The sequence below is a fragment of the Caretta caretta genome, chromosome 1 (assembly GCF_965140235.1).
Source record: "Caretta caretta isolate rCarCar2 chromosome 1, rCarCar1.hap1, whole genome shotgun sequence".
Lineage (NCBI taxonomy): Eukaryota > Metazoa > Chordata > Testudines > Cheloniidae > Caretta > Caretta caretta.
This window is the reverse complement of record NC_134206.1, coordinates 265,334,036-265,355,220: the sequence shown is the minus strand read 5'-3', so window position 1 is coordinate 265,355,220 and position 21,185 is coordinate 265,334,036. Positions and strand designations below refer to the sequence as shown.

The window sequence follows — 21,185 nt, the reverse complement described above, 5'->3', positions numbered from 1 at the left end:
AAAAAGTGAATGCAAAGTAGGTGTAAAATGTTCCCATTCTGATTTCACTGCAGAAAATGAAGGGCAACAGTGAATTAGGCTTGTGCCTTCTATGTGAAACTCCTTTCCCTTTGTTTTCAGTTACTCATGACTTTCTCAAATTCCTTTTAAGGCTGACATTTTCTCTGTTTATTTTTCGCCCAAAGTTCAATTTTCTTGAAAAATGTCAACAATAGCGAATGAATCCTTTTGCGTTATTTGCACAGGAATAAAATACACATAGTCTTATCAGAAATGTTGTGCTTGAGTAAATCAGAACCACCAGAAGTTAGAAAAATCAAGCTAGACTCATTTTGTAGATTTAATGGACACTTATGCAGCAAGACAAATTTGCTTTTAAAAAAAATAATTTAAAATGTTCAATATGTAATTTCTGCACATTCTGCTAGCCCTTTTCTATTTTTTGTTTTTTTAATGTGCAATATTTTGAGGATGCATTTCTTATTGGACACCCAGCTAACGCCGTCTTATTCCACAGGTAAAGCCAAATGAGCTTCTAAAGTCCTCCAGCCAAATAGCTCCATATCTGGGAGCATACAAGGTGAGTAAAGAACACATCAGTTAAGGATAGTTCCATTAGAACTGTGAGAGCCAGGATGTTGAAAATACTGACAGTTCCACAGGAGAGAAAGGCTGGGAGGTCTTTAACATAAGCCCACAATCAAAGAGTTTACAAGCTTCGCTTAAAAAATGATTCTGTTTATAAGCTCCCCAAGTAAAAAGCAGGGAAATATAAATATAAACTTAATTATTTATAGTTGAAATACCACAGAAATGTCTGAAAAAATCCCACAATATTAACTCAGCACTTTGTATCTCTGCTGTGTTTTCTATTTCTATTCCTTGTTAAATGTTAATTGTAATTCGTATCATTTGTTATATATATATATATATATATATATATATATATATATATACATATATATAACAAATATATATACTGAGAGAGAGAAAGAGAGAGAGAATGGAATACCTTATTGAGTTCAGGTAGGAGTAGGGTGACCAGACATCAAATGTGAAAAATCGGGATGGGGGTGAGAGGGTAATAGGAGCCTATATAAGAAAAAGACCCCAAAATCTGGACTGTCCCTATAAATTCGGGACATCTGGTCACCCTAGGTGGGAGTAACATTAACTTTTGGAATTTCCTGACTTTTAAGGGCTTGCCATTTCTGCATTCACACCCCATTGACACTAGTGGTGTTTTGCATGTAATTATAAACAAATTTGTTCATTTTGCATATGGTCATTTGAAAGCAGACCTGACTGATCTTGCAAATAGACTGACCATCCTGATAACCAGACAGATCCTCTGACCTTAATGGAAGACCTGCAGGCTGGCAGCTACAGAAACTGATGCTTTAGACCAGGGGTGGGCAAACTTTTTGGCCTGAGGGCCACATCTTGGTATGAAAATTGTATGGTGGGCCATGAATGCTCACGAAATTGGGATTGGGGTGCAGGAGGAGGTGAGGGCTCTGGCTGGGCTGGTGGGCTCTGGGGTGGGGCCAGAAATGAGTTCAGGGTGCGGGAGTAGGCTCTGGGCTGTGGCAGGGGGTTGGGGTGCGGAAGGAGGTTAGGGGTCCAGGCTCCGGGCGGTGCTTACCTGAAGCAGCTCCTGGAAGCAGTGGCATGTCCCTCCTCTGGCTCCTATGCGGAGGTGCAGCCAGGTGGTTCTGCGCACTTCCTTGTCTGCAGACACCACCCCTACAGCTCTCATTAGCCGCAGTTCCCGGCCAGTGGGAGCTGCGGGGTGGCGCATGGGACGGGGACAGCGCAGGGAGCCCCCTGGCTGCCCCTAAATGTAGGAGCCGGAGCAGAGACATGCTGCTGCTTCCAGGAGCCTCGGCACACGCTTGCGGAGCAGCCTCTGACCCCGCTCCCCAGCAGGAGCTTGAGGGCCGGTTTAAACCGGCTGGAGGGCTAGATGTGGCCCCCGGGCCGTAGTTTGCCCACCCCTGCTTCAGACAGATAGGCATACTGACTGAAAGGAGTGATACTAGGCTGGTACCAATAAAGGTATTGCTGCAAAGCAGAGCAGCAGTGAAAATATTGTTGGTCCTTCCTGTCCTGAGGATGTGTACACAGTTTCTGCCCTTTCTTCAGAATGTACACACACTTTTTCAAGGTGCATATTCTCTCTCTCCTTCAGAACACATTCCCCCTCTCTTTTAGGTCTCAGAACATACACACGCAGACTCCTTCAGAACTTGCACTCTATTTCTCCCTGTCTTTGGGACTTGCACATTCTTTATTTTCTTCCTCCTTTCATTCTGCACACTAGTACCCTCTCCCCTCCAATGCAATCCAGTAGCACTCATACAGCCTTCAGGTCTAAGCCCGTCCAACAAAGGACACAGGTGTTGAGACAGATTTTCTCTCCTCTTCCTGCATCTTCTTGCAGGTTCATTCACTCCCTTCTACTGACCAGGCTTTTTAGAAGCTCAGCTGTGTCTCCTCATGAAGAAGGCACAACTTCTTCCTGGTAAGGAGAGCAGAAAACTGTAAATAAACTTTACCTGGACTCCAGAGGGCAATCCTGTGATGAGGCTTCAATGTATCTCTCTCTCTCTTTTTCTTCTCTCCTCACAGCCCCCTTTGGATTTCAGCTTGTAGTGTGTGACGTGTTCCTCTTCATATCTCTGCTTCACACATTTCCCCAATCTTTCTCTGGAACCTCTTCTAGCTGCTCTTTCTTGCCCTCCCCTCCTGTCCATTCAAGCTGAACATCTCCTCAGACACATGGGAGCCTTACGGAAGTGAAAACATCGATCAGTGGAGTTCCTTTTTAAAGTGGACCCTCTCTTGAGGGGTCTCCTCTCATCTGTGACCTTGGTTCCCCGTTGCACAGCACACAACTCTTTGGCATCCAGCACGGCTGTGCAACCTCTCTTACCATCCATAGTTTCCACTATGCCGTGTTCCTTTCTGGCAACTTGAGCCCCCTGGAGCCATCCAGCCTGGGATTTGTTCCTCAAGTTGTTTCTGCCTTTGAACAAACATGCCAATTAATTCTCTGCCGATTAGTTCATTCCTGAGCCATTGTGCCAGATCTATTTTGGTCAGAGTAAACAAGGAGGAGGATATATTGTCTGCAGTGTTTTTCTCTGCTCCCAAGTTACTTGGCTGCCAAGCCAAACAGACTCGGGCTTGGACAGTACTTGACTTAGAGACCTCCAAAGAAACATCAGGTATCACCATAAGTGATGTTGGTGACTTAGTAGAGGGTGACCTTGTCCCTCCCTGTGAGTAAGAATTGAACAAGTACTGTCTTAGGATGTGCTGAACTACTGCAGGTGCTATCCTTTGGATAAAACTTTAGTACTATGTTCTGGCTTCCTGTGATCATTACCATATCCATGGCACGATTTGCTAGTTCCCTGGCCAAATTTGAATTCTGCCTGATATTACTCCTATAGTGTCAATTGGCTGCAGTGTTTTTTTCACTTCCTTTTCTAAACCGTTTGATGATTTTGCTGTGTGCTCTTAGATAACTGCATGTTCCACCCCTGCTACAGCTGCGTTTCAGTGGTAGGTACAATAATCCCCTTGCATAGAGTGAAGCACTTTACGATTGCTCGAGACCAAAAGCAGTGTGTGCGCACGCATGCACACGCAGTATATAGGGCCGGATCCTCAGCTGGTGTAAATCAGCAGAGCTCCTAGACCGACTTTAATGTACTTATGTTGATTTACACCAGCTGAGCATCTAACCCATGGTTTGTAAATCAGTAAAGTGCTTTGGCTCCTTCTGGGTGAAGTCACTATAGATGTCAGTCATTATTATTACCATCATTTAGTCAGCCGTTCAAACGTGCTAATCTCCAATGGAGAGGTGCCCTGACAGAGAGAGGATTGTGATTACAGAGGACTGGCTCTCCAGAGCTAGACAGTATCAGAGACACATGGTGCCAACATTTCCTCCACTCCATCTCTTAAAAAAAAGTGCCTGCATGGTGAGTGAGGTTTCTATGTCAATGTTATTGTCCATAGCACTGAAACAGTGGGACACTTACTTACGGCGTTATACAACACCAATTACATAAAGCAACCCACAATCGGAAATATTAAAACTACTCATACAGCTCCCAGAAATGTTAGCAACCCATGTTGTCAGGGATAAAAACAAACAAAAATTATACAACTATAACCCTAACGCTGATCTACATCACATGGATTTCTCACAGCTGTTCCCAGTTGAGAAGGGACTAGCACAGTCCAGATGTGCTGACACGACAGTTCAATGGAAAGAAGAAGAAACAAACTCCTGGAAGGACTCACCACTTGAAAGTTCAGGGCACGGGCACTTGATGGTGCAATAGATTGGGAAAGGGTCCCTGCAAAGCTCTGATGATCTACCCAAATCCTGATCACTATTTTTCATAGTAAATAGTGTCTTTCAGGCCCAGTCGGGCTCCCAGCAGAGTCAATGGCAAAACTTCCATTGACTTCAGTGTGCAGGACTTCAGCCTCTAAATTACCAGTTCAAATGCAGCCTGTTTTGTTACTGAATCAGAGTTATCTGTTGGCCCTTCTGGCCTTGTGCAATTAGTTGTTAGTCTCTTGACTAGTCTTCACCAGTGGCTCTCAACCTTTCCACACTACTGTTGCCTTTCAGGAGTCTGATTTGTATTGAGTATCCCCAAGTTTCACCTCACTTAAAAACTACTTGCTTACAAATCAGAGATAAAAATACAAAGAAGTGTCACAGCCACACTATTACTGAAAAATTGCTGACTTTCTCATTTTTACCATCGAATTATAAAATAAATCAATTGGAATAGGAATATTGTACTTAACATTTCAATGTATAGTGTATAGAACAGTATAAACAAGTCATTGTCTGTATGAAATTTTAGTTTGTACTGACTTCGCTAGTGCTTTTTATATAGCCTGTTGTAAAACTAGGCAAATATCTAGATGAGTTGATGTACCTGTTGAAGACCTCTGTGCACACTCAGCGGTATGGGAACCCTTGGTTGAGAACCACTTGGTCTACTCTTCAAAGGCTCTGCAGATACAACTGTACAGTTACCTGTATAGCTATACCAGCAGAGCCCCTCTAGTGGAGATGCAAAAGAATGTAGTTAAACCATCTCCCTGAACAACATAAGCTATACCAGCAAACGGACTCTTTAGCTGTGTCTACATGGGGGGGTGGTTGCTGAAATACTTATGTCAGTCTGGGGTGTGTGTGGTTTTTTCACACCCCTGACCAACACAGCTGTGCCAATAAGCCTTTGCAGTGTAGACCTGGCCTCAGTCCAGTTCTTAGCAGATGGGGGTCCATATTACAAAAATCCCCTGCTCTGTTGTCCTGTGTTATACATCACTAAAATGACACTGTAATAAGCATCAATCATAAACTGTCTGAGCAGAGAGGTCAAGGATCTTTTTTAAAATTCTCCGTTATGTTTTTTTGCCACATCTCAAAAATGGTGCTGCATAGCGACTGCAGATGTTTTGTTCTATTCTCCTCAGTGAGGAGTGGGAGCTGGCTGTTTTCATAAGCCTTTGTGGCTTAAGTTTAAAGTTAGTTTATATGGGTTTTTTCCCACAATCTATGAGAACTCGGGAGAGTTTTTAGACTGTGAACTCTTCAGGGCAGGACCATTGTCTTTGTATGTGTTTGTGAAGCGCTTAGCACAACGGGGCCCCAAATTCTGAATGGAGCCTCCAGGCACTCTGTAATATAAATATTAAACAATACTAACTGCATAATATGAGACAGAATTGTCTGCAGTTACAGGCTGTGTACCTCTTAAAACCGCACATGAACCAAGAGGGGAGTCAGGTTTAAAGATGTCTACAGCCACACGCTTGGACTCTCCTTAAAAGTCCACTCATGAGTCACCAAGGATGTTTACAGAATTGATAGGTTTCAGAGTGGCAGCCGTGTTAGTCTGTAGTCTGAAGATGTCATCAATGTAGCACAAGTAGAGTAGAGGCATTAGGTGATGAGAGCTGAGGAAGCGTTGTTCTAAGTTAGTCAAAAAAAAGTTGGCATACTGTGGGGCCGTGCGGGTACCCATAGCAGTGCCCATAACTATTTTACATTTGAGGACAATGTCTACCTTCAAATCAGCGGCACTGCTATGGGTACCCGCATAGCCCACAGTATGCCAACATTTTTATGGCTGACTTAGAACAAAGCTTCCTCAGCTATCGTCCCCTAATGCCTCTACTCTACTTGCGCTACATTGATGACATCTTCATCGTCTGGACCCATGGAAAAGAAGCTCTTGAGGAATTCCACCATGATTTCAACAATTTCCAGCCCACCATCAACCTCAGCCTGGACCAGTCCACACAAGAGATCCACTTCTTGGACACTACGGTGCTAAGAAGCAATGGTCACATAAACACCACCCTATACCGGAAACCTACTGACCGCTATACTTACCTACATGCCTCCAGCTTTCATCCAGACCACACCACACGATCCATTGTCTACAGCCAAGCTCTACGATACAACCGCATTTGCTCCAAACCCTCAGACAGAGACAAACACCTACAAGATCTCTATCAAGCATTCTTACAACTACAATACCCACCTGCTGAAGGGAAGAAACAGATTGACAGAGCCAGAAGAGTACCCAGAAGTTACCTACTATAGGACAGGCCCAACAAAGAAAATAACAAAATGCCACTAGCCATCACCTTCAGCCCCCAACTAAAACCTCTCCAGCACATCATCAAGGATCTACAACTTATCCTGAAGGACGACCCATCATGCTCACAGATCTTGGGAGACAGGCACAGTCCTTGCTTACAGACAGCCCCCCAACCTGAAGCAAATACTCTCCAGCAACCACACAACAAAACTACTAACCCAGGAACCTATCCTTGCAACAAAGCCCGTTGCCAACTGTGCCCACATATCTATTCAGGGGACACCATCATAGGGCCTAATCACATCAGCCACACTTTCAGAGGCTCGTTCACCTGCAATGTGATATATGCCATCATGTGCCAGCAATGCCCCTCTGCCATGTACATTGGCCAAACTGGACAGTCTCTATGTAAAAGAATAAATGGACACAAATCAGACGTCAAGAATTATAACATTCAAAAACCAGTTGGAGAACACTTCAATCTCTCTGGTCACTCGATTACAGACCTAAAAGTGGCAATTCTTCAAGAAAAAAACTTCAAAAACAGACTCCAATGATAGACTGCTGAATTGGAATTAATTTGCAAACTGGACTCCATTAAATTAGGCTTGAATAAAGACTGGGAGTGGATGTGTCGTTACACAAAGTAAAACTATTTCTCCATGTTTATTTTCCCCCCATACTGTTCCTCACACGTTCTTGTCAACTGCTAGAAATGGCCCACCTTGATAATCACAACAAAAGGGGTTTTTTTCTCTCTCTCCTGCTGGTAATAGCTCACTTTACCTGATCACTCTCGTTACTGTGTATGTTAACACCCATTGTTTCATGTTCTCTGTGTATATAAAATCTCCACACTGTATTTTCCACTGAATGCATCCGATGAAGTGAGCTGTAGTTCACGAAAGCTTACGCTCAAATAAATTTGTTAGTCTCTAAGGTGCCACAAGTACTCCTTTTCTTTTTACAGAATTGATAAGTTCCACAAAGATTCCTTTGTTGTTTATATGAACCTCAAAGTCTACTGAAGTCTTTAGAAATGTCCCGGGGACTCCCAATGAGTTTATAATCTCCTCAGGAGACCCACCTTCTCTGCTCTAAATTGTAGCAAAGCCACCTACATCAATGTTATATAAAATCTGTCAAAAATGTCCAATTTCTGTCTAATGTCTTTAAGCACTAAGCTCCATACATGCCTCCTTCACAACCACTCCTCCCATCCTCTTTCCCTAGATAAAACTGCATGGGACTGATTCACCTCTCATGTACTCGGGAGCAAAGTTGGAGTTAAGCCACTGAAGTCAAAGGGCTCAATTCCATGTTGCCCTGTATCTTATGTAGTAATTTACCCCAGTGCAAAGTGGGTGTCAAATGTTACCATACCAGAATGACAGCATTTTACGTGCACGTAGCACTCACCTTATACTGGAATAAATGACTACACATGAGGAAGGGCAACACTGAACTGACTCCATGGGGTTATACTGGAGTACAGTTGGTGTATGGGAGAGGAGAATAAGGCCATATATACCTACTTGGAAACTGAATTGTACCCACTAACTATGGGCTGAAGACATGACCCTGCCCTACCCTCATGGTATGGGTCAGAGAATACAAACTTCTCACTAGAGCTACTAAAAAAAAAAAAAAGACACTTTTTTAATGAAAAATGCCTTTTTGACCAAAATAAAAATTTAATGAAAAAAATAATTTTGATTTTTTTCATTTTTCAATGAAAATATTTGAAATGAAAAATTCCACCTGCTGTCTCTTTCCCCCCCAAAAAAACACACACACACACAAAAACACTTGTGTTTTGATTCTCGAGAGAAATAAATACTTTCTCACACTTTCACTTCCTCCTCCCCCTTTTTCCGGGGGGAGGGGAGTAAAAAATGTGTGAGAAAATGGTTTATTATGCACTGAAACAAAACACACTTTTTTTGGCGGGGGGAAATGGGAATTTTTTATTTTAATTTTTTTATTGAAAAATAATTTTTTGACCAACTGAATTTTTTGAATGAAGTGAAACATTTTCACTGTTCAATTTTTCCATGAAATCTACTAACCTTGTTTCGACCAGCTCAGCTTCTCCTATATAACCCTTCACACATGGTACAGACCTTATTCATCGTTCTGTTGTTGGGAGAAAACCTCACTCAACCCTATTTACCTTCCCAGTATTGGTCAGGGACTTCAAACTTTAGCTACAGCCCAGAGATCAACTTTTTGGTCATGATCCTAAACATATGAGTGTTGGACCGTCTGTTATGAAAGAGATATGTAATAGCTCATTTGTTATGGGTTGTTGAAGTAGTCCTCCAGGGAGAAACCACAGGCAGTATGGATTCAGTTCAGGTCACTACCTCATGAGTTGTCAGCGGGGACACATGGGACATATGGGTTAATGACCCATTCTTATCTCTGGAGGCTGGCCCCAGAGGAGGGAGTGTGGAGCTAGCCAGATTTTCCAGGTTCCAAACACAGGAGCTATGGGCTGCCACAAGCAGTTGAAGTCAGCAAGCAGGCGTCTCTGTGTCCCTGGAGAGAAACAAAGGCAAAAATGGCAGCTCCTTGTTGGAACTGGGTTTGGAGTGATTTCAAAAGGCACAGAATCTGCCCCCCAAAACCAAACTCAGTTGTCAGGACAGACTCAATTTCTTTCATGTGCAGTAAATAGGGTCTTCCCTCTAGGCAGAAGAGAATAATAGAGGGTAAGGCTACAGAGTGAGCATTGGTGGTGGAACTTGAGCAAATATTTCCAGACTTTCTGGCGCTTTAGTTTTATAAATGGCCTTCTAAACTCCTGACATTGAAACTTTTAACTCTTCAAGCTTAACTGCACATTTCTTGACTTTCAAACTTTTTTTTTGAATGACATTTTAATATTGTTGTAAATTAATGGTCTATTTGCAACCTTAGTGTTATTTTAGAAAAGTTTGTTGCTTGGGCTTAGTAAATTAGATGTGTCCAATTTATATGCAAATCAGTGCATATCACTAGCTCACATTCACAATGTAAAGTAGGTAAATTTCATTTTTCATGCTTGGTACATCACTAAAATCCTGAACACTATGCTCTGCCATCCATGCATCAAATTGCATGAATTTGCAGCACAAACTATTTGCTCTTGCTGGAATTTGACCTCACATAGCACCCCTGCCTAACTCTGAAGTTGGAGAAAGAGACTTTTTTGCATTTATTTAAACTTTGGGATGCTGCGGGACAAATTGACAAGTATTGTAAACCACGGGATTGCTCAGGGCATGGGAGCCAGATGTCCGGAACACAGAAATGAGAAGTCCAGATTCTCCGACACCTCTATCTGTCTGCCTTCTGCTTGCACTCTTGCTTTCAGCTCTAATCTGTTCCAGAAGCTGGTTTTTAGAAAGTACTTCTTGCGGGATAGCATTTGACCTCCTCTATCACAAGTTTCCTTAACGGGTATAGGACTGACGCTGTCGGATTCTCGTCAACAAAGCCCTACATTTCTATGATTCTAAAAGGCTTACATAGTCACAAAACTGTCACAGGTTTTTAACATTACCTACATGGGAGTCCTCCTGATTTCAACACTACTCCTGTGACTAAGTTAAACATATGTGTAAATGTTTACAGGATTGGGCCTCACAAACTCACTAGCGTCTGCAGCCCCACAAAAACCTCATCTGCAGCAGTAAAATGCTGCCACCACTCAACAACACTACCAAGTCTTGTATGCTGTAGTGATTTACTAAAAGATCCAGCTGCTGAAATGATTTGATTATGTGAGAATCTGTGTTTGTTTGTTTTTAAAGTAAATTTCTAGCCTCACGGTTGTGAAAAAAACCTGGAAAATGTGAACCCTAAGGCTCAAAAACCAGAAGGCAAATACAAAGAACCCCACATTTCCCATTATTTAAAGCACAGTCTCATGATTTTTGAACATTTGGGTCTGGTGCTGCTGACTGATGGGAAAAAAAAACTGCTGCGGTCAGTTAGCATGATCCTGGTGGCCTCTCAGTGTGGCTGACATTTGATCCCTGTCTCTCTGTATAGGGCAGAGATCAGCAGTTCTGCCTTTGCACCTTGTACAGCAGCGAGCCCAGTCTCACCCAGGCAAGTCCCACCTTAAATGTAACTGGTGGTTCTTGTCCCCCTCACCCCACATCGTTTTATTTTATAATAGAGCTTTAACTTTAAAATAACAATGAAAGAGAAACAGAACAATAGCAACTACGAGGAGCGATGGGAACATGACCCGAGGGCTCCGTGGGCCAGGCAGGGGTCTCTGCCCCGCCCCGCCCCGCGCCTCCTGTGTGCAGCGTGAGCCCTGTGTGGCCACCCGGCTAGAGAACTACACTTCCCAGCAAGCCGCGGGCCGCCGCGCATGCGCACCGTGAGCTTTCAGCATGGCCACGGTGCTGTCCCGCGCGCTGAAGCTGCCAGGTAGGGAGCGGGCTCCGCAGGGACAGGCCGAGGGGGGAGGGCGGGGACAGCTCGGCGGGACCCTGCGCGCAGGGGGGCCGGGACCGACTCGCGCGTCCCTCGGGGGCCAAAAACATCCGGGTCTGTCTGCGGGGAGGGAGAAACCCCCCCCAGGGACATCCTGGTTCGGGCAGCTTGGGTGGGGGTCAGTGTCCGTGCCCTGAGGTGGGGAGAAAGGAGGGGGGGGGGTCACTGCCCCTGAGGGTGGGGGGAGAAAGGAGAGGGGCGGTCACTGCTCCGGGGGGGGGGAAGAAGGGGAGAGAGGGGGGTCACTGCTCCTGGGGGGGGGAGCGAGAGGGGGGTCACTGCTCCTGGAGTGGGGGGGAGAAGGGGAGAGAGAGGGGGGTCACTGCTCCTGGGGGGAGGGGGGATCACTGATCATAAGGTGTGGGGAGTAGGACCTGAGTTGGAAACAGATGGCAGAGGTGGTCCATTTGCTCATCGGATACCCCTGACACTGTTTCTGTTAAATATCTTAGTCTCTCTGCACCCTGTCATGCACTCTTATAGTGCTATATTCTGAGATTAAGTAACAATACATTTTTGCATACTCTTTGCAATACTTTGCTTTCCATTTCCTACAGCTCATATTATTGTGGAACATACTTGATTTTGAACAGATTTAGAACAATGTTTAAATTGCTGCCTTTTAAATACCTTTTGCGGTAAACTGATGCAGTGTGTAAAAAAATAAATAAATGAAGGAGAATGAACACCTAAAAAATATAAAGAAATGTTTGTCTTTGTCTCTGTCTCGTCTGCTAGTATGTGTCATTCCTATAAATAACCTACTCTTGGAAACCAGGCTCCAAATTAAAGTTCTGTCTCCGCATTTATCTGGGTAAATATGAAAACCCTGCCAAATTTGTCTGTATAATTTCCAGTAATCTCTATGTTATCATTTGTATTAAAAATGGGAGAAAAGAAATATATCTACACCCTGGTAATAGGATATTCAAGAAAAGGGACTGTTAGTTTAGAGAAGCATGTATTTTTGGAGGCATAGATACAGCCAACTGTACATTTCTGTGAGAACATTAAAAGGGACTTATGCTGAAAACACATCTTGAATATCTGTATTTTACTGTAGAACAGGCTGCCAACGTTTTGCTACAGAACGGGTGGAGCCAATACAGGTGCCAATTTAAACCAATGGGAAAGTGCCCCATCAACCTTCATGTCTATTGCTTGCACTCAGGAAAACGAACAGAACTAGTACACCTGCTGCTGGGGCTGGGGCTCCTCCCTCCTGCTGGTTCTCACCAGCTTCTTAGTGCTCCCATGGCTTTGAAGTGAAATTCAGTAGGCAGTTGACATGGCCTTCCTCTTCAGCAGCACATATACTAAAATTGGAATGATACAGAGAAGATTAGCATGGCCTCTGCACAAGGATGACACGCAAATTCGTGAAGCGTTTCCACTGGCCCATGAGAACCGACTGTGATGGCACCTATAAGGCCCCATCTCGAGCATTAATCAATCCAGGGCAAGGTCTTCTACCAAACTGAAGCTTGGCTATAGTGCTTTTTTTCATTTACAGAACAATTTGTTTGTTTGATTAAAGAGGATGGAACAGTTGTTCAAAGCTGTTTACTTGGAAAAAATAAAAGTATAAAATGGGAGAGTTATAAATATGTGAGAAAAAGGAGCATTTTGCAACTGCAAAGACAAACTTCTCCCTAAATTTCTTGACTTAACTAATAATGTGTATCCACCTGCAGCTGGACGGCATTAATTTGGGTACACAAAGTAAGCTATTTTTAGTTGAACGAAGGCCTTTCAAGTGCACTTACAAAAATAATCCTTCTATCTGTGCTCAAATTAATTTGTACAGCTAAGACACTACTTGTGTGACTAAAACATAGTCAAAATGTAGCTTTCAACAACCACGAAAAGTCTGAACTGTTTTTCCTATAGCTGCTTTTTCTTTCACTTTTCATTAATTTTGCAAATATGTGCTATCTTATCTCCCTAAGGGTTTAGATAGATATATGTGGAGTGCCCGGAGAGGCATCAGCCAACTCCTAACAGCAAAAAATAGAAAACAAAGTATGGCACCAAAGAGGGTTCAAAGACTATTGGAAGCAGATTCCTGCTTTTTAATCATCAAGAAAAACAGGCATTGAAAATTACACTGGTCTAAAGTTCAGGATTTGCTCTCTTCACTCTAAAACTAGTGCTAAAAAAGAGCACAGCTATTGGCCAAGAGACTGGTGATAGCTTGGTATCTCTCAAACCGGCAAACCTTTAAACTTTTCATAATGTTGACGTAGTTTTAATACAGGCCTTACTGGATGCCTCGCCTCCTATTTATAATTGCATGAATGGAGCACCTTTTCTCTCATGTGAGATCACATAGCACCCCTATGACAACCACAGCAGTAGCTTACATAGAAAAGTAATATTAGGAAAGGAGGAGATTTTTAAAGGCACAAAGGGCTGTTAGGTGCCCAGCTCCCATTGAAAGTCAGCAAGAGTTGAGCTCCTAACTCTACCTTCTGCCTTTAAAAATATCAAATACTAAGGGGGAGATTTTCAGTGTCTGGAAACAAAAAGCCTAGTAGCATGTGTTAAGTATCTTGGCCAAAGACGACCTGCAATTGGTCTATGGACCACAGTTTGGGAACCTATGCTTTATATCATTGGAAAGCTGAAAACCATTTTTGTATCTGATACCACACAAGGTATTGGATTTTCTGATCACTGATAAATCAGAACCAGACAGTGCTGGATATTCTTTTGAAGACCAGTCAACTTCTCCAAGTGCTGGTCCAGGACCCAGTAATCAGAAAGCAAATAGTTTGATCTCTGGAGAGCTGCTCAGTAAATCGTAATTCCTTAAATGGGTGAATGCTTTGACTTATACAAATCTTAGTGCTACTTATGTCTCTCTGCTTACAATTCAATTGGGGGCTTAAATAGATGGTTTGAAAGCATGGCTTACCCACTTATTTTCATGCTTGTTTGGTCAACTAGTGGGCTTTGCATCTTTAAGTATGGTGAGTTGAAAATGTAGCTGCACAAATGATCTTGCCTGAATGTAAAACTCGGGCACATCTCTATGAAAATTTGGTCCAGCCCTTGGAGCGGCACTGACATGTCTGCTGCAAGAAGAGCAAAACTACTGACAGATTGTGACAATAAAATTAGAATTAGGGCTTTGACTTTGTAGAGAATCACATTTCATCGGTAATGGAAAATAGAGCCTTTCACCTTTAGGTTGTCAATTTCAGACTGGACTGTGGTCAAGGGAGATAGTAGATGGCTCAAAGGATTAAGAATATAATATGGAACGTCTAACCTATAAGTCACTGGTTCATTTTTTACCTAGGTCATTAACAGCTAAAATCCATTATTGCATCCATTAGCTTGTGTCAAATGAGTTGGGACGTCAGACCAGTTCATAGCAGGAAAGGTGTCCTCGTCACAGAACCTGCACCACAGTTGGCATCTCTGTGGGTGCTCCCAACAAGGAGCTCATGGACTGATTTAGTTATGGAATCTGAGCTCTTCTCTCTTCCCTGGAGGTGACCCTTCCAGGACAGGGGTGATTGAATGGAGGAAGCTTACACTGCCAATGTTGTAACTGCTCGATAGATTTCGGTCTCCAGAGTGGACAATATGAAACCTTTTATCAGCCCTGAATTCTCTAAATTAAAGTGCTACTGGGTGAAGCATAGCATGCAGGCACAACAGGAGAGAGAGATTTATATTTGTGGAAGTATATGTTCCTGTTTTGCATTGTGGTCTCTCTGGGCAGACTGCTTTCCATGCACCGAGCTCCATGGCAGTCCGTGAGGCTCCATGCTGATGCCAGTGCGGCACGGGGAAGTAAGAGTCAGTCTGTACACAGGTTTGTACCCAAATATCCACAGGTGTGAATGAAAACTGGTTTAGTTTAGTGCAAGTCTGTGTGTGGACCTGCATAGATCAGAATAGAAGTGGCTTTAAAAGTCAGTTTAGATAACTGACCTTAGCTAAATGTGACACTTATCTCTTTTGGTAAGAATACGTCACCTAATGCAATGGCAAAAAAACTAAAGGTAGAGCAGTGTTGCTTCGTGGCATGTCATCCTGTTGCAGAACATTGAGTTGAGCAAAACTCAAAACATCTGAAAATCAGGAATGCACAGTTAAGGTTGCAACTCTTTCTGCAGTGCCCCACTGTGCCCCATTAATATACATACCTTTACTCTGCCAATCCCACAGTTGCTGAAATGTAAAAGTAGGTGAAACGCTTGTACAACCCATTCACTCTAACCCACAGGATTCCAACTAACACTTGCTGGGAGTGGGGAAGGGTTGTCCATGCCACCTTCCTGTAGCCTCTTTCAGCAACATCTAAATAAGCACATACACTGACCCTTGGTATTATGAGATTCAGGAGGTTGCAGTTCCTGACACACTCACACCCTTAGCCAACTTCCCAGAAAGACTACTCACAGGATACCATCTCAACACTTTCACTTAACCATCATTAAAGCATTAGAATCCTCTCATATTCCATTTCACTCCTGATATCCTTTGTAATAAAAGCTCTGTGCCCTGCTACTGACAAAACCTTCTTCACTTCTGCATAGAAATGGTGCATACTTCATCCTGAAGGTACACATGCACCTCTTCCCTTTCCTCACACACATGAGAGGGTGCAAAACATGGAACTTCTCATATCACAGTCACTGCTGTGTCACACTCCTCAAAGTAATCCACAGATCTCACAAACACACCTTTACCAAGCAGAGCTAACTACTGCCTCCACCATTCAGTACAGCTACACCTGACACACACGTTACCTGGAATGCATGCAGATAATACATGCTTAGACTGTAGTCATATTCCAACTTGCTATTGATAATACCCTTTGTAATAAGAGCCCTGTGCCCTGCTAATGATAGAATGTACACAATTCTGCATTGAAATGGTGCATACTGGATCCTGAAGTTACACATGTGGCTCTTCCCTTTGCTCTCACTCATACTGGAAGATGCAAAACATAGATTTCGTTATATTATAACTACAAGTCTGCTACACACCTCAAAGTAATCCACGTCCTCCTATCACAAATACACTTTTACCAAGCAGCCCCAACTACTGTCTCCACCATTTAGAGAAGGTATATGTAACACACTGACTGCGCTTTCAATGTATGCAAATAATTCCCATTGGCTACTGTCAGCTCCAAGGGAACAGAAGGAAGATTACACGGGCAATCTTTTTTGTCCTTTAATAGTGTAAGATGGAATCCTGTGGGTGAACATGAATGGGTTGTCAAAGGAGATGAAGAGCTTGTATATTTCAGCAACTATGGGGGTTGGCAGAGTAAAGTTATGTGTATTAACGGCATATTGGGACATTGTTGAAAAAGGGCAGAGTTAAGGTTGCTTAGGCAACCTTAACACTGTATTTCCTGGGTTTCAGAAGTTTTGAGTTTTGCTCAACTCAGCGTTCTGCAAGGGGACAACATCCTACCAAGCAACCTTAACTCTCCCTTAAAGTACATTTTTCCCTTTGAATTTTCTAGTTTTTTTAACAGGAAAAGGTATGCTGGTGATAGGAGTTAGGAGTCATTTAGGCAGTTGTCCATATCATGTCCTGCAATTTGCATACTGAGTCAGCTTGCCTCCACGCACACCCATCAGCTGGACCCCACCAGTCCAGACCTCGCCAACCATGCCCCTGACCCGTTCACTGCATTCCCCATTCCAACCTGACTCTCCATCCACTACTGTACCCAGGACCTCCCACCACAAGCAAGGAACACATCTTCCTGAAGTCTTAGCTCCCTGGTACAGGAACACTTCTATTGCTTTACTTCCTCTCCTCCTATAACTCAACTCACATACAGTGCCTGGAGCGAAGGACAACTATGTTACAGTGGAATGGTATTCCTGTTCATGTTTCAGAGTGGTTGGAGGGTGGAGTTTGTGGCAGGACTGGAGAGAGAAATCACAGACAGTGTTTCTGTTCCAAGGTACTGACAGTTTTATGTTTGAGGGAAAGATCCTCTGACCCCTGTCCAATAAATGTATCCCATTGCCAAGAAACTGTGAGAAGTCAGAGTTTGCAATGTTTCTGTGTCATACAATACCCTTGTCCCAGGCATCTATGAACCCTTCAGTTTCCCAGTTAATGTTATTCCAGCACTTATTCATATCTTTCATATTATATATAGCAATTATTCAGGCGCTCAGCCAAATCAGAGAAAACTATCAAAGATCCTGGATATAGATCTCTGATGCAGTTTAAATCTGCTCTCATACCCAGATTCTGCCTGAGTGAATCTCCACAAAGTCCAGTAGATCATCTCTTAAATCGCCTGTTAGACACTGCAGCGATTCTTAAGTAACCGGTTGTTAGACACTGCAGAGAGGGCAAAATAAGGTGCCCAGTGCAGGCCACCTCTCTCCATCCAACTCAGTCTGTACTCAGCAGTCCCCATGTCATTGTGTACTCCTTGCTCTCCCACAAACTAATGCAGTCTCATAATCCAGGAATCACCCAGAATCCACACCTATTTCTTTTCCCTCAGCAGTCAAGGCATAGGTGCCAACTCCGGGGGTGCTCCAGGGCTGGAACACCCATGGAAAAAAGTTAGTGGATGTTTAGCATCCACCAGCAGCCAGCTCCCCCCCTCCCGCCCAGCGCCTGCCGCTCGCCACAATCAGCTGCTCTGCAGCATGCAGGAGGTGCTGGGGGTAGGAAGAGGAGCGGGGACGGGACCTGCTCAGGGGAGAGGGCGGAACTGGGTGGGAAGAGGCAGAGCAGGGGCAGGAAGAGGCAGGACGGGGGTGGAGTGGGGGCAGGGCCTGGGGCAGAGTGGGAGTTGAGCACCCCTATAGAAAGGAGGAAGCCGGTGCCTGAGAGTCAAGGTACCTGTGCTGTCAGTTCTGAACCTTTGTGCCTTTGGAAGCACCACATTAATCTGCCCTGAGATCAGGAAGTAGCCACTTGCTCCCCTCCCCAGTGTCTAGTAAAATACAGATTTTTCTCAAACCACCAATCCGAGGTTTGCCTATGTCACCTTCTCCAAAGCCACAACCTTAACAGTGCATTTCCTGGGTTTCAGAAGTTTTCAGTTTTGTTCAACTCAGTGTTCTGCAAGAGGACAACATCCCACCAAGCAACCTTAACTCTGCCTCAGGACAGATTTTTGTCATTGAATTTCCTAGTTTTTGAACAGGAAAAGATATGCTGGAGATAGGAGTTAGGAGTCATTTAGGCAGTTGTCCATATCATGTCCTGCAATTTGCATACTGACCGCAGAGAGGCAAGACCTCCCATATCCCAGTTTATATGGGGGGCTCAGACTGCCTTAGTGGTGCAAGAGTCCATCCCCTGCCACCCCAATCTGGGCGCACACATGGGAGGGGAGAATGTGGGGCTGACAGGTGCCCTATTTCACCCCACTCCTCTACCCCTCCCCCAAACATCCGCCTTCCCAATATCCCACCCCTCCACTCCCCCAACCTCCATTTCTCCCTCGCTTGAGCCCCCAACCTCTCTCCACTCTCCCTTACCACCTGTCCTCATTTGGCTCCCTTCCTATAACCCCCCCTTTCTTCACTGCAGCCCCAAATCCCTTTCTCCCACTTCCTCTCCCCTCCCTGGAAGCATTCATATGTCTATTTTTCCCCTCAAAAACCTTGATTACATTTCCTCCAGAATAAAATTGCCATCCATGACTCACAAATTGCAGCAATCTCTGGTCACTCAGTCCAAAACTCCTTTGGTTTTAGGTGGGGGCTTGTGATTAATTTATCCTTCAGTATGTTAATTGAAGGATGAGTTCACAGCCGTGAGTCTCAATGAGGTCTGTGATTCATCCAGTCATTAATACCTCTCAGTTTAACTGTACAAGGCAGCAGAAGGAAACTGGGTTTCCAGAGGAGCCTGTAAGGCAGGAATCCCTTTGTCAAATGATCCAAAATTTGGGTCACTAACCCTACTCTGCACTGTCCTGAGGCACACAAAATTTCAAAGGAATCTGATTAAACATGTAGATTTTAGAGACTTAGAAAGATCAACCTTTAAACAGAAGTTGTGACACAGCTTTAACTATCACGGCGCTTCTATGTCACTATAATGTTGCCTTAGCTGCTTCTATTTAGAGTGAGGCAGTTAAGGATTTACTGTGACTTAACAGTGTTATTTGATTGGCTTTTGCATTAAAAAAAATCCTATAGTTTACATTAAAGTTACAATTTCAGACATAAGAAAGGAAAAAGTGAAGGTTCTTTTATGGTAGACTGGGTGCACTTCCAACTTTTCTACTGGTTGGAGAGATATTACTGGTTTGGCTGCTAAAACTGATAGAATCTTTCCAAACTGAAGAATTTAAGGATGGCTGTTGCAATGTCAACTCTGCTGTGTAGCACAGACTGCATATTTTATACATTTAACAACATGACAGTTACGTACTAAGCTGTGCATTTAAAGAGAAAAACAGAAATAGGAAAAATTACTTCTGAGCAGTATGGTTGAATTAACTTTACCATGGGAACCTAAAACTTTCTGATTTCTCTTCTTTGGATCATTCCCATTCATCATAGTATCGGAGGGTGAATACAATACACGTTTTTGCAATTACCATGTATATATTATTTATGTCTTGCAAAGTGTTCCTTTAAACACCTGGAGGCACAGTTTAGCATCTGGCATCACAGCTCGTTCCTGTGGAAGCAGCTATGATGTCACAGAAATTTAGATTGTGACATCACTGAATGGATCAAGGAGGAGGAACAGATGAAAAATGAGATATAGAGAGAGGACCCTGCCATGGATACACTATAAAGGCTACCAAGTGAGGAAGGGCTCTTTCATGATTAGAGCTTTGAATTAGGAGATTGCTGAGGAGAGTCTGGGACTTAGGTATGCAGAGGGTTAAGCATGAAGATATGTAGGGTTGGCAGAATTCAATTTTTTTTAAAAAAATTTTTGACAGATATTATCGATGTTTATTTTTAAGCATTTTTTTAGTCTTATCAATTTACATTTTCACAGGTGTGGAAAATTATGGGGGGGGGAATCCGACATTAGTGGGGGTCCACCAATAATTGTTTAATGACACTAGATGTTAAGATTGAAAAAGTTAAAGTTTTATAACCACTCAAACACAAATTGTCAACGTCACATGTCAAAATACACAAGATAAATATCTTTAAATCCAAACTCTAATAAGCTCACAAGTAGCATTTTTCTTACTGTGCCTCTCTGTAAATTTCAGCTGTTATCGATGGAAATATTTTTTCATGGGTTTGTTTGTGTACGATGAAATCAGCGCTTATCAACATATACAAATGAGATTCTAATCTTTCCAAGCCTAAAGATATAGTATGATAGCTCCATGGAACTGTTTCTCATTACAGACCCCCAAAATTAGAGGAAATTAAGCAAATCCTGAATTGTTTTTTGCCTTGGGGAACTAAACTGTTCGTTTTCTTGTAGCCCCCACTCTGAGACCTGGTGGATGTGCATGGACCCCACCTTCTCCCTTACACCTCATCCCCTCCAACCATGCCCATCGTCTGAGTAGACACAAAATACAGACATCCTGTCTTCTCTCTTGCACTCTCCTCCCTTTGGGACCCAAAAGTGCAGAGAGCTTGTTCTTTCTTTCCTTTCCACCAGCCATGCTTGATTCTCTCTCCCTGCTTCTCTCCTCAGGAAAAAAGAGCCCGGACCTAGGGGAGTATGACCCCCTCACTCAGGCTGACAGTGATGAGAGTGAAGATGACCTTGTGCTCAACTTGCAGAAGAATGGGGGAGTCAAGAACGGGAAGAGCACCCTGGAGGAGGTGCTGGACCCAGACTCAGAAGTGGAGGTCGAGGTGACAAAGCAGCGGCTGTCAGAGAGTGTCCCAGATGGGTACCCTGCAGAGGCCACTGGCAGCCTGGAGCAGAAGGCAACCTCCTCCCTGATGCCTTACCTGCGCACAGCAGTCTTCTTGCTTACCATGGTTATCTCCATGATCCTGGTGCTGGTGTGCGCCTTTCTCATTCCTTGTCCTCCTAGAGACTTGCATAACACCTGGAACCGCAACCTTGGCCAGGAAGCAGGTGAGAGAC

The 21,185-nt window shown here is 43.6% G+C and overlaps 1 protein-coding gene and 1 non-coding gene across 2 annotated transcripts in view; both read left to right on the top strand.

Moving 5' to 3' along the window:
- The first annotated feature begins 11,006 nt into the window (after positions 1–11,006).
- FAM234B (family with sequence similarity 234 member B) overlaps positions 11,007–21,185 on the top strand; it is a 28,232-nt gene continuing 18,053 nt past the window's right edge. The window contains exons 1-2 of the mRNA XM_048835356.2: positions 11,007–11,081; positions 20,784–21,176. Coding sequence (XP_048691313.1) covers positions 11,045–11,081; positions 20,784–21,176 — 430 coding nt within the window. The 5' untranslated portion in view covers positions 11,007–11,044. The remainder of the gene's footprint in view (positions 11,082–20,783; positions 21,177–21,185) is intronic.
- LOC125630739 (U6 spliceosomal RNA) lies at positions 12,442–12,546 on the top strand. The gene has a single exon (XR_007354781.1). It is a non-coding gene; the product is annotated as a U6 spliceosomal RNA (small nuclear RNA).